At 43.1% G+C, this 13,762-nt stretch overlaps 2 protein-coding genes across 2 annotated transcripts; one reads left to right on the plus strand and one right to left on the minus strand.

The window, feature by feature from the left end:
* Positions 1-1,161: 1,161 nt before the first annotated feature.
* ddrgk1 (DDRGK domain containing 1) lies at positions 1,162-4,384 on the plus strand. The gene is made up of 8 exons (XM_084574092.1): positions 1,162-1,329; positions 2,453-2,605; positions 2,741-2,880; positions 2,973-3,074; positions 3,154-3,276; positions 3,642-3,680; positions 3,760-3,865; positions 3,995-4,384. The coding sequence occupies exons 1-8, from the start codon at positions 1,242-1,244 to the stop codon at positions 4,153-4,155; spliced, it is 912 nt and encodes a 303-aa protein (XP_084430218.1). The 5' UTR covers positions 1,162-1,241; the 3' UTR covers positions 4,156-4,384.
* Positions 4,385-5,393: 1,009 nt separating this feature from the next.
* On the minus strand, positions 5,394-13,636 carry cars2 (cysteinyl-tRNA synthetase 2, mitochondrial). The gene is made up of 15 exons (XM_084574107.1): positions 13,420-13,636; positions 13,263-13,313; positions 11,989-12,106; positions 11,816-11,887; positions 11,533-11,638; positions 11,371-11,451; positions 11,129-11,258; positions 10,877-11,010; positions 8,295-8,362; positions 7,147-7,213; positions 6,844-6,982; positions 6,601-6,724; positions 6,411-6,509; positions 5,787-5,999; positions 5,394-5,701 (listed from the first exon to the last, which is right to left on the minus strand). The coding sequence occupies exons 1-15, from the start codon at positions 13,617-13,619 to the stop codon at positions 5,615-5,617; spliced, it is 1,689 nt and encodes a 562-aa protein (XP_084430233.1). The 5' UTR covers positions 13,620-13,636; the 3' UTR covers positions 5,394-5,614.
* Positions 13,637-13,762: the final 126 nt, after the last annotated feature.

Consider the following 13,762-nt stretch of genomic DNA (forward strand, 5'->3'; position numbering starts at 1 on the left):
AAGCACGCTCTGTACGCAGCAGTGCATTTACAACTCACAGTGACACAATATAGTGACGCACAAGATGAAGGAGAAACAAATCGAAATTCCTATTCTCGTCATAGTGAGGTCATTAAGTCTAAGGAACCGCTGGACCGAGTCTTTGTAATCAGTGGAGTAAATCCTGCAGCTACACACACACACACACACACGCACAGGAATAGTGTTATTAGTCGCAACAAAACCTTTCCACATACAAGACAGAGCATAAAGGTACACACACACACAGAGAGAGTAAGGAGAGAGAAGTAGAGAAAGGGAGAGAGTATCAGATTGCAGTGGGAGCTCCAGGAGGAGGACGTGTCCTCCAGGTGTCACCGGTGACGGAAAAGTACCGCCACACCCACCGGAGCCTCGCATCCTTCTGTGGGAGAAGGGATTAAATGATCGTCCTCGCTTTCATTTGTTCCCTCCTTATTACATTCTGCCGCCGTTCCGAGGCGGAAAACCCGCTGACTGGGACGTTATTTCAGCTCCTCGTGCTGCTGTATGAGCAGGAACGAGTCCACTGCGCTATGTTTAGACACGACTCTTCATGTTTTATTTATACATTCGTGTTGCACATTTACACCACTGTGACATTATCACACACCCAGGGGAAGCATATGAAAAGTAGTTTTGCTGGCCGGGAAGGACAATTAAAGTACAGTTTACAAAGTCACTCATTAGTGTCCACGTTTTTTGATTGCTTTTTCACTGAGGGTTTTGCGGATGAATTCTTCTCCATGGCATCGGCTGCCGTTGCGCCATAAAAGACAAGTAGAAGATTGTGATGCTTGTTGCTCGTCAGTGCAGAGGACTTCTTCCTTTGCACAATAATGCTTAGCCCGGTATAATGTAAAATAGATGGTGGTCAAGTGTGAGTCCTGTGATGTGAATGTGCTGTCACTGTGGATCACATTGTTTGAGCAGATTATATATTGAAATAGATTTTTTTGTGTGTGTGTAATTTATCAAAATGAAGTTATTATTTGATTTTATTTTTTTATTTTTATTTGATTTTATTATTTTTAAGTAATGGTTATTCAGAGTTTGCACAGCAGGGGGTGCTGTGCGCCTTAGACGATGTCCCGCCAACAAACACGAAGAAGACGAAGGCGTAGAAGAAGAAAACTGGTCTTCTTCGTGCGAGTGGGGAAGTGGTAAATGCGCGGATAGAGTTTTAGGTTTAGTAAGGCGTATTTTTATTTTTCAGACCAGCCATGGATATCGCCTTGTATCTGATAGCTGCGGCTGTCCTAATTGTCCTGATTGTGTTTGCATTGAAGGTTCGGGGGAAAACGGAAGAAGGTAAGAAACCTTAAAGCCAGCGTTGGGGAGCTAGAGCTACCTGTTAGCATTGTGTTTATCGTGGTATAAGCTAGCCATACGGCGAGGTTTGAACGTGAAACGTTGTCGAGCTGGTGGCGGGATGTTTGAGTAAACGTTTAGACGGGGAAAGGAACGACGAAATCTGTTTATTTTCCAGCTGTTCATTTGTTTCGTCATTACGATATCGGGCAACGTCAGCACGCAGCTGTCAGTCCGTCAGAAACTACGGAAGCCGTAGTGGGGCAATCCGACATATTCCCCCGTTTGTTACATAACCCTTCATTTTCCCGCTGGTAGAATTTATTTATTATTTAATGTAAAGCGGTTCTGTCTTAGTTCCTTGTCCGAACGTGTTCTGTGCTGACTCATAATAAGTTACATACTGTACGTAAGGGCTATTCAATACAGCACCTGGATACACTTTTGTAATGACAAAAATGGTAAAGCAAAGTGTAATATTTGACAGAATACTATGGCGGTATAATGGAGAGCAAAGCTGCCTCCCAATTTTATTTAACCAATTTGTGGTTAAAGCAGAGGCCTTTATCTAATTCCCCACGCGACAAACACATGACAAAACAAAGTACTAGAATTCATATTTCATAATAATAAAAGTCAGGTAGCCCATCAATAGAATTTAGTTTGAATGATTTTGATCCAGATCTTACCCTATCATTCCTCCTAGTAATTTATTCCCGGATAAAAGAAGTTACCCCCAGGCTGGCAGCTTGAAAATAAACAAATATCCAAAACGAGCCAGTCTTTTGAACGGCTCTTTAAAAGGAAGGGATCCACAAGATTCGGCTCCCTCGTAAATCCCATCTCTAGCTAGCCACGTTTCAAAACGCGCTGCAAACACTACGAGGAGTATTGGTTAGTATAGGTCTGCAACACTGTATGAGTTTCTGGAATCGTGCGAAATGAGTTGTCCACTCTGGAGTTGGTTCTGGGCCGCACGTGACCACTAATTGAGTAGACATGCTGTACGTTTTCTGTGAAGATTTTCAGTCATCCAGGTCGTTGTATATCCAAAACCCCTTTGCAGTCTTGTAATATGTGATGTGCATTGCACGGTTAGCAGTGTGACATTTTGTCTGCTCAGCTGATGTGGAGCATCATCAGAGGGCTGCCGTCCGGGCAGCCAGGCCCCCTCAGCGGGCACCGGAGGAGAGAGGAGCGGGTATGCCCCGCAGGAGGAGAAACCTCAACGCTGCAATGACTAACAGACGACCACAAATGGAAGCTGTGGAGCATGGTAAACGCGGCAAGTTGATACGTCTACGTCTGTGCTGGATGTTCACACGTGAACGCTGCGTTTAATGTTGTGTAAATGAGCTTCTGGTCAGCTTGTGTTTGCGCATCATGCAACCCAGTGTGCTGCTGATTTCAGCGGCGGAGGAGGAGGCGGAGGAGGAGCAGCAGCATTTTGACGAAGACGAGGTGGAGCAGAACGTCCAGCTGACTGCAAAGGTTGGAGCCAAGAAGCAGAAGAAGCTGGAGGAGAAACAAGCCAAGAAAGCCCAGAGAGAGGTGAGGGAGATACTTCACTGCTCTGGTCTGAGTTGAAACGGCTATACATGCCTTTCAAGTCGTGTCATTTCATTTTGTATCTTTTCTTTTAGGCGGAGATGGAGGAGAGGGAGGAAAGAAAGAAGATGCAAGAGGCCAGAGAGCAGGAGAGACGGCAGGAGGAGGAAAAAGAGCGGCAGCTGGAGCAGCAACAGGTAGCCCCGACCGGTCCTCCCCGCAGATCTGTGCGTTCGCACGAGAACATGCTGACACCGTGTGCTGCTGTTTGTACAGGAAGAGGAGGAGCGCCGAGCGAAGGAGGAGCAAGAGAAACGCGAGGAGGAGGAGTACTTAAAACTCAAAGCCTCGTTCATCGTAGAGGACCAAGGAGAGGAGGAGCAGCTCTCTGAGGACCAGGTCAGATCACTGTTAACAGTAGAGATGGGATTTGCGACTCTTAAGAGGGAGCCAGGTCTTTTGGATCTGCTCCTTTGAAAGAGTCGTTCAGAAGACTGACTCATTTTTCAGATAAGTTTATATTCAAGATGCCAGCCTGTGGGTAACTAATTTTTAGCTGGGAAATAATCACTGGAAGGAATGATTTTGTTTTATAAAACATCTGCTCACGACTGCGACTCGGTTCCCATCGTTCATTTTAAAGAGCTGTTCAAAAGATTCGGTTCATTTCTGAAGGTCACCACTCTAATTAACACCATCGTGTTTTCTGCGTATTTTGACGTCATATATTTTCTGTGTAATAAACTTGTGTTCTTTATTTATAGTCACGCAACCTGCTGCAAGAATTCATCCAGTACATCGAGGTAAGAATGACTGCACATTTCTCAACCTGTACTAAAGTATCTGAACATAGAAGTATTATCAGTCCCCTCTGTCCTACAGAGTTCTAAGGTGGTTCTCTTAGAGGACTTGGCTTCTCACTTTGGATTGAGGACCCAGGATGCCATAGCCAGACTACAGGACCTGTTAGCTGAAGGTTCTCTCACAGGTTAGTGTGAATGAAAAGATGGAAACAAGAACACAAATGTAACCGTCTCGGCTACAAAACTGCTTCAAAGAGGAATCCTAAAAATGTAGATACAGTTTATATTATATAACGTGCTGCATTTTGCTGCAGGTGTGATTGATGACCGAGGGAAGTTCATATCCATAACCCCGGATGAGCTGGACTCGGTGGCTCAGTTCATCAAACAGAGGGGAAGAGTGTCCATCACGGAGCTGGCTCTGGCCAGCAACACTCTGATCAACCTGATGCCCGAGAGCCGCAGCACCGCTTGATCCGGAACACCTGATCACTGCTTCAGAGACCGCTGGAGAATAAACTGAACTCGCACAAGTGATCTTTTCCGTCATCTTAATATCACGGCTCAATCTTCTAATAAACCAGCAAGTGTCAGCCTTCATATGGAATGGGATTCATCTAAGGAGAGGAACAGGATTTCGATCCACAAATTCAGATTCTCATATTTATCGCATTAACGCAAAGAACACTTTTGTGGAAAAAGTAATAAAAATTGAAAAAAAAAAAGGTTTTCTTTTCGTTTTTCAGATTTATTTTATCGCTATGGTATTGTTTCGATAAGCTTCTGCAATGTCAGAAGATCTATTTCCATCCAGTGTTGCATTAAGTTGTATTGATGATGGGAGAGTCTGACCACTGCGCAAAACCTTCTCCAGCACATCCCAAAGATTCTCAAAGGGGTTAAGGTCTTGACTCTGTGGTGGCCAATCCATGTTTGAAAATGATGTCTCATGCTCCCTGAACCACTCTTTCACAATCTGAAATCCTGGCGTTGTCATCTTGGAATATGCCCGTGAACATCAGAGAAGAAAGAATCCATTGATGGAATAACCTGGTCATTCAGTATATTCAGGTAGTCAGCTGACCTCATTCTTTGGACACATAATGTTGCTGAACCTAGACCTGAGCAACTGCAGCAACCCCAGATCATAGCACTGCCCCCCACAGGCTTGTACAGTAGACACTAGGCATGATGGGTGCATCACTTCATCCGTCTCTCTTCTTACCCTGATGCCCCCATCACTCTGGAACAGGGTAAATCTGGACCACATGACCTTCTTCCATTGCTCCAGAGTTCAATCTTTATGCTCCCTAGCAAATTGAAGCCTTCCTTCTGGTTTCCCATTATCCTTCCAGTTTTTAATAATGCGTTGGACAGTTCTTAACCCAATTTTAGTAGTTTCTGCTCAATGCATCCCAGTGATTTGACCCTTCTCAAACTTACATCTTTTCCACAACCATGGGAGGTGTCTTTCAGCATGGTCGTTTACGAAATGAGAAGCTACTCATTGCGTCAGTTGATATTAAATAGCTTGTTGCCAGCTGAAAGATAATCGCCCATGCAGTAATTATCCAATAGGAGCCTCGTACCTATTTGCTTACCTATTCGTACAAGGTGGCAACTTTTTGGCTCCAAACTCGCGAGATGGCGCATGTCACCAGGAATGTAGCGTCATTTCGGCCAGTGCAAGAAAGCGGGGGAAGCATCGTCCATATTTCCATGGTCTCTACTATGACGTGAGTTACGGTAGTTAAATAGAAAATATTTTGCACTGTGTTACTGTGAAACGAAATATATGAGAGCTCATTCACTGACGACAGGCACAACTGGCAGGTTAGATTCTGTAACAAAATCTGGATTTTTATTCTTTTGTTTTGAGTCTTTTAGTTGAGTCCACAAAAATTAATGTTGTGTTTCAGAGGTAGTGATACGTCTTAGCTGGATGTCTCCTTGTGTTCATCCTGGATTTGCTCCGCTGTCTGACCGTCTTTTATCTCCCACGTAGAGGTGGCTCCTCTGTCCTAAAAACACATCAGAAAACATCAGTCAGCCCTCACAATAGTAAATATGGACTTTGACTATATTTAACTTGTGAACTGAGCATACCTTTATCAGCACGCCCAAAGGAGCCAGGTTGTTCCTGAGAGTGTCGCAGCCTTTGAGGAGGGGGATTCTCTCTGCGTACAATCCAGTTTTCTTGGATCCGGCGGCCGGGTCATCCCGACGAGCGAGTGCGAACGCTCGGACTTCACTTCTAAAATGAGCCAGCTGTTCCACAACGGCCTGCAGTCTTCCGTAACTGTTGGCGGTATCCGCCTCCTGCAGGTGACATTTGCCTCATTGTTAAAACAGATATCTGAATATCTGCTGTGTGCAATAGAAAGCTTGATTATCCGCCCCACCCACAGTTTTACAGTGACCTTTACAACCATAGACTGTATATAAATATGGACAATGTGTCCCCACTTCATTGCATGGAGGAGGAGCTTATGACCTATACTGCAGCCAAACACCGGGGGGAGCTCTACTTTCTTTGGTTTCATTTTAGAGGAGCTGTTCTGCCATCCCTCTTTATTTACAGTCTATGGTTAAAACACATAAGGGAAACATCGTTTTACTGGTGAAACACACTTTTGCTACATGGTACTCTATAATCGTGAACACATTATAGTTTGTTTTGACTCCCACAGCAAATGACGCAACATGTATGCATCATCCATCAGTCCTGACCTTGCTGTGCAGCAGATCGATCCCAAACACATCCAGGACGTCTCTGATGTAGGCGACCATCGCTCCAAATACAGCAGGGCTCCGGACCGCTCCGTCAGACTGAATACAATCACACACCAGCCAAATCATCATTACAGCCAGGGCTGGTTTAACTTCTGAACTGAAATCTCAGTCAACACAGCGAGTTTACCCTAGAAACAGGCTGGAGTTGGCAGTTTCCGTGATAAACGAGATTCATCAGACCACCGATTGCTCTTGGTGTGTCAAAGTCATCTGCTAGAGCTTTCACCATGCTGGATTTTGTCTCAGCTAACCTGAAGAAACACAAGAAAAGTGATGCAAGCTAACACAAAGAACCTTATTCTTATACAAATACGATGAAGAAAATTAAACCAAACAAAAAGGAGTGAAACAGACTGAAGAGAAACTGTACCTCTCCCAGAGAAAGTCCTCCTGGACAGGTGAACACTGCAGCTGACCCTTAATGTAGGCCTCAGCATCACTGATGAAAGTGGAGATGGATTCCAGGGAGGTCCGAGCCTCCTGCATGCTGCCATCACTGTAGTCTATGGCTGTAATCAGGAGTTAATATTGTGTTTTTACAGTTATGTGACAATAGTTATATTTTATCTTTACATTATGAATACATACATTTTCAGATTTTCCTATATCACACAGCAGAAAATGTAGAAGAGAAAACAATCCTCCATTACATGCAAAGAGAAAAATTTCCTACCTGATCTGTATTTGGTCAAAAGACAAAACATACGGAATTCATTGGCAGAGTAAGACTGCAAAAAATCCTGTTGGAAGACAAGGGCAATTTTTTCACAAATTCGCAATGTAGACAATATAGAGATACAGGTATTATAATGGGTGAGAGAAAATCTGATACAGCATAGTATCACAATATGCCGACACGTAAATATATATATTTTTTATTACTGAATACGAATTGAAACCATGAATAATCTAGTGATGTGTCATTCGCAAATGAGCTGGCTCTAAGAGCCGATTCTTTGTAGCGAATGAGAAGAGCCGACTCCCATCGGTGGGAGTTGAATCTTCAGACACTCCTACAAAGCTCTGCTGAGAATCCATTGGAATCCATGCAGACAGGGGGTAGGACTTTAATTTGATGGGCATGCGGCCAGTCACATGTGAGGGAGAATAGGATTATTACATGCCACATACTATTATATGAAAGAAGATTCACATATACGGCGCAGATGTGTCGTGAAAAAGTGAGAAATCAGCGAAAACTGGACATCTAAGCTTAGGCATCTGGTATTTCTAAATGCCAACTTGCACCAAATACTGTCATAATGTTAAGACTTTGACCTTTATTTGTTTGATGTGGTTCAGTTGTTCATTTAAAGGCTTGATTTAAAATGTTACACAATAATAACTGTGGGATTTTTTGTACAAAAAAAAAATGCATAAAAATAAGGCTTGAATGAAAAACTCCAAACCACAAACACAAACCATTGATAATTGCTAAATTAGTCAAAAATAGAAGGCTTCGAATGAAACTAAATGAAAAGCCATTTAGGAGCTGTAAGAGCCGGCTATTCTAAGGGAGCTGAGCAAAAAGAGTCGACTCTTTGAAAAGAGCCGGACCTCCCATCACTAGAATAAACCCTTTTGGTACTTGAATAATAAAATCAGTTGCTTTTTCTGTCCAGTAGATGGTGATGTTGAGTTTAGTTTTTCCAGCTAGGGTGACTGTGTGTGGAAGGAAGTCTATTGTGACTCAGGTATCACGATAATATTATATTGCGGGACCTCTGGTTATTCCCACCATGCATACTTTTCAGTTTTTTTTTTTTTTTTTTTTTACAAAAGTCAGTTATCAAGTTACGTAACAATTCACAAGGGTTTTACCTTGATGGTGATGAAGTTCTTCAAAGATTTTGACATTTTCTCTGAACTGCCTTTCAGGTGTAAGTGTCCTAAAACAACAACAGCCAGTCAGATTAGAGAAATGTACTTCACTTTTGTCATTCCCTAGTGTCCAACTACTATATGTAGAAATTAACTGTCAGCAACATATTATTATGTTATGTATTATATACGCTGTATAATTTATGTATGCCATAACATATCATGGCCACCTGGCTATGATTGTGTTGGCCCCCCCTTTTGCTACCAAACCAGCCCTGTCAAGTCGAGGTACGGACTCCATGAGCTCTCTGAAGGTGTGCTCTCTGGTATCTGGTGCCAAGAGTTAGCAACAAATCCTTTAAGTCTTGCAAGTTGCAAGGTAGGGCCTGGACTTGTGGATTGGACTTGTTTGTGCAGTACATCGCACACAGACCCACAAATGAATCAAGATCTGGGGAATATGGAGGCCAAGTCAAGACCTTGAACTTGTTGTTGTGCTCCTCAAACCATTCCTGAACCATTTTTGAGGCAGGGCGCATGGTCTGCAACAATGCTTAGGTAGGTGGTACTTGTAACATCCACATGGACAGCAGGAGCCAAGGTTTCCCAGCAGATTATTGCCCAAGCAAAACATTACCTCCGCCAGCTTGCCTTCTTCCCTAGTGCGTCCTACTTATCATGTGTTCTCTAAGCAAGCGACGCACAGGCACCAGGCCAACCAACTTGATGTAAAAGAAAACACGATTCATTGCTCCGTGCTTAAGTTAAGATTGTGCCCATTGTTGGTGCTTTTGGGGAGTGGAAAGTCAAGTCAAGTCAAAGTTTATTTCTAAAGCATATTTAGAAAGCACAACCACAGAACAAGCAGAACAAGGGGAAGGGGAAAGGGTTCAGCTAGGACACCCTGACTGATCTGTGGCGTAGCATTGCCGTACACAGCAAACTGCGATGCTCTGTGTATTCTGAAACCTCTCTGTCGGAAGCAGCATTAACTTCTTCAGCAATTTGAGCTCTATAGAGCTCCGGTAGCCGACGTCATCCTGCACCAGCAATCACAACACCGTCATATTGGCAGGAAAGCATGTCTGTGAAGGCTCTCACTAATCCAGGTCATGGTATATCTAAAAAGCATTTAAAAAAGGCAACTGGACTCGTAGAGTTTTTTTGAGAGGACGTTTCACCACTCAGTCGAGTAGCTTCTTCAGTTCTAAGGAAATGGTGAAAAGTTTGAGGTTTAAATAGGAAACTCTGTGGGTAACCCATCAGAAACCAGATTGTTTGTGCAAACAGCCAGAAACTGGTGCACACATGAGGCCTTTTTTTTTTTAAACGCTTTTTGGATACAGGAAAGTACACTTTTCGAATTACTATTCAGTTGAGAACTGCAAGCAACTAACTAACTTGTCCTTGTACCAGTTACATCCAAAAATGGACAACAGCTGTTGTGCCCCAGGATGTCAAAACAGTCGGGGACAAGCAAAGGGGAAATCATTTTATAGGATTCCCAAAGATCCCGCAAAACGGTGAATGTGGATTACTGCAATACAACGTGCAAGAAGCAGGAACAAGACAACGGAGCAGTGGGATCCCTCAAGAAACGGATTTCGCTTGTATAGCAATCACTTTATATCAGATACATAATCCAGGGTTTTCCAAGTGTAATGTCTTGTTTATTTAGCATGTTTTTAACACCATGTCCAACAGATTTCTTTTCATAAAGGCAAGTTAGGCTAATGTTTATAATGTGGATCACAAAGGGGTGTTGCTCATTCAGCACTAAAACTACTCAATGAGTAAACAGTTACTTGTTATTGTAGTTGCGTTACTGTCATGATTTCAGTGACTCTCCGGAGTAGAACGAAGGAAAGTTAATGAGATTTTTATATATATCCGGACACTGAAGGTCAGGAACATTGTCCGTGCCGGCTGTTCCAATGTCCACCTGGGGCATGATAAGGGCCTGTGATATATAATCTGTCGAGTTTTGCCTTGTACTGGTCAATTTCTATCTGTTTAAAGTGTGCAGTAAACTCTGACGGCCTGAAATCAGCGCTGGTGCCATTCATTTTTCCTGCCAATATGGCGGTGTCAACAAAAAAAGTCATGCAACGCCCAGAACTCTATAGCTCGTCTGTTGTATTGGACTACACGGGCCAGCCTTCGCTCCCAAACATGCATCAATGAGCATTGGGCGGTTCACCACTGTTCCTTCCTTGGCTCACTTTTCATAGATACCAACCACTACTGACCGGAAACGCTCCACAAGAGCTGCAGCTTTGGAGATGCTCTGACCCAGTCATCTAGCCATCACAGTTTGACCCTTGTCAAAGTCGCTCAAATTCTTATGCTTTCCCATTTTTCCTTCTTCTAACACATCAACTGTGGGGACAAAAATATTCACTTCCTGCTTATATCCCACCCAATAACAGTGATGAAGAGATAATCAGTGTTATTCACTTCACCCATCACCAATCAGTGTACAACAGAACAGGAACAACTCTCAGATTATAACCACAAGACAGAATGAGCTAAATGTAAAAACGTATTCCAGTGTTATTAACTAGACCTTTATTAAAATTCACCTGAGTGGAGGAAGTAGTTCGCCCACTGTCCACACTGATGGTAGGCTTCACTTTGAGCAATCTCATTCTCGTGGTGAGGAAAGGCTAGGTCAATGCCGCCAGAGTGGATGTCCAACTGGCTTCCGAACACACAGCTGAAAGAAAGAAAGAAAGAAACAGCACAATGAAGTACAGTTTGCTATAAATTATGATGTGCTCCGATATAGTATGAGAGTAAATAAAATAAAGCGGCTTTGAGCTTTAAGTCCAGACCTAGCGATTGTGGAGCACTCAATGTGCCACCCGGGTCTGCCTTTGCCCCAAGGAGACTCCCAGTATGGTTCTTGAGGTTTGGACGGCTTCCAAAGAGCGAAATCCCTTAAATCTCGTTTATTTGAGCTGCCTGCAAGAACCATGCAAAGTGAACATACGTCCTAATATCTAACAAACAGAGCCTATAATTTAAGTGAGCTTGCACTGTTCCACCAAACACCTCTTCACATAAAAACACTTACCAGGTTCTCCCTGAGAATCCGCAGCTGCCACAAACTTGCCGTAACGGTCACCAATGGACCGGATGTCAAAATACACATCACCTGCAACCAAAGCAGTTCACGGACGTTGACTCAGACGCTGCAAGGATGTGGTCATTATTTCAAAAGACAAATTCCAATTACCTTCTTTGGTGACATAAGCGTGTCCGTTTTCGACGATCCGCTCAATAAACGCAACAATATGATGCACATTTTCAGTGACTCGTAGATATGCTGCAGGAGGAATCACCTCAAACACAATGACAGAAGATGGAGACACATTTATAGTTAATCAAACACTGTTTGTGCCCCCAACATCTGAGTCAAGGACTCTACTTAAAAGTACAACAGGTCCTGTACCTAGAATTTTACTGTTCATGATGGCCTTTAAGGCAGTCTGTCAATGAAACTCAATACCCAAACACACCTTTAATGACAGCATATCCCTCTTGAATTCCTCCTCATACATTCTGGCTATGGTGACTGGGGATACATTTTCCTGTCAAACAAGATTGAAACAGAAGACGTTAATAAGCATGACTTCAACAAATAGCAGCTGGAATCATCTGTTCTCCTCACAAGCTCTCAACATGTTTTTACCTCCAAGCTTCTTCTGATAATTTTGTCATCAATGTCAGTGATGACCATGGCATGGATGACGGTGATTCCAAACAGCCTGGACAGAATCCTCTGCAGTATGTCAAACCTCACATATGAGCTGTGGCAGACAGAAGTAAAACAGTTCAGCTCAAGCACACTCACACAATGTCTCTGGATCGAAAAGGATGTATGAATGAGTGATGTGTCGTTGGCGAACGAGCCGATTCTTTGTAGAGAAGCTTCACGCCAAAGACAGTGAGTGTAGTGGTACAGGCTAGATACACACAGAGCGAAAGAAAGACGGGGGAGCCAGATTTAAATGCAAGCCATGGGGGAAAAAGTGAAGACATTAACGAAAACTGGGCATCCAAGCTGAGGCATCTCGTATTTGTGAATGCCTATATGTACTAAAAACTTTTATTTAAGGTGTAATAATGTTAAGACTTGCATTTGTTTTTATTAATATTTTTGCAAGGGGAAAAAAGCATAAACATAAGGCTTTTATGAAAACAGCGAAAGAAAATTTGCTTACCAACACACAAACCATTCATAATCGCTAAATTAGGTAAAATAGAAGGCTCAGGAGCTGAGCCAAAAGAGACGAATCTTTAAATAGAGCCCAACCTCACATCTTAAAGGGGAACTACTGTTTTTTACAACCTGGACCTTATTTCTGGCATAAAATACAATCGTTTACTCACCCATATAACTTTTGTGTAATTTGTAGTCATTCTGGAGATCTGCGTATATCCATATAGTGGGAGTGAATGGGGCACCGAAACGCAGTCTCTAAATAACGCATTATCTGCTGCGAAACTCGTTCATTTCACCAATATTTTATTATCGTACGCTAGTGCTATTCCCCGTTGAGCCTGGAGTTACCTGTTCTCATCATCTGGAGTCTGTAGATTGACCTACAGACCCCAGATGATGTCTTCTGACCTGGATGATGTCATCTCTGAGCGCCGTGTGCATCCGAGACGGTTGGCTTGTTTACCTGTAATTTACTACGGCTAGTTTTTTGCAACATGGCTGAATATTTTTCCGATTCTGAGGTTGTGGACGAACCATAGCAGATAATGCATTATTTAGAGGCTGCGTTTCGGTGCCCCAGTCACTCCCACTATATGGATTTACGAAGATCTCATTTTCTCCCGAAAGACTACAAATTACACAAAAGGTGATATGGGTGAGTAAACAATCATATTTTATGCCAGAAATAAGGTTCAGGTTGTAAAAAAACAGTAGTTCCCCTTTAATGTCTGCATAGTTACCATGCATGTCCCAGGTGTGCTTGGTCGTAGACGGTGGGTCCGCAGCTGTACCTGAGATATAACATATTCTTTGTGAGTTATTATGTAACGCTGTACTACTACTACTACTACTAATAATAATAATAATAAACATGTAGCTGATAATAATATTACGTACCAAGTAGCGACTCCCTCTCTGGGCAGAATGAGAGGCTCTTTCTGTTTGGTCAGACTGTTGAAAGTCTTTAAACCCGTGTCAAACCCGGTGGGTGTCCTCCATGTCTTCCCTTGAATGTTGCAGCAGGATCCGTTCGATCTAAATTTGACTGGGCTCACCTTTGCTTTAAATATCAGCGACCTCACTGAGTGTCTCCACATAGTGCCCCCTCGCTACACCCCAAGCAGCTCTCCTTGCTAGCCTACCTTTTCCATTAAAGCGCGAGCACAGTTAATAGACGCTTTCATTATCAACAGAACAGACGAGGAGTTTTCGCTGGGGTCGCCGCTGTGCGCTCTTCTCG

Source organism: Chelon labrosus (assembly GCF_963514085.1).
Source record: "Chelon labrosus genome assembly, chromosome: 24".
Classification (NCBI taxonomy): domain Eukaryota; kingdom Metazoa; phylum Chordata; class Actinopteri; order Mugiliformes; family Mugilidae; genus Chelon; species Chelon labrosus.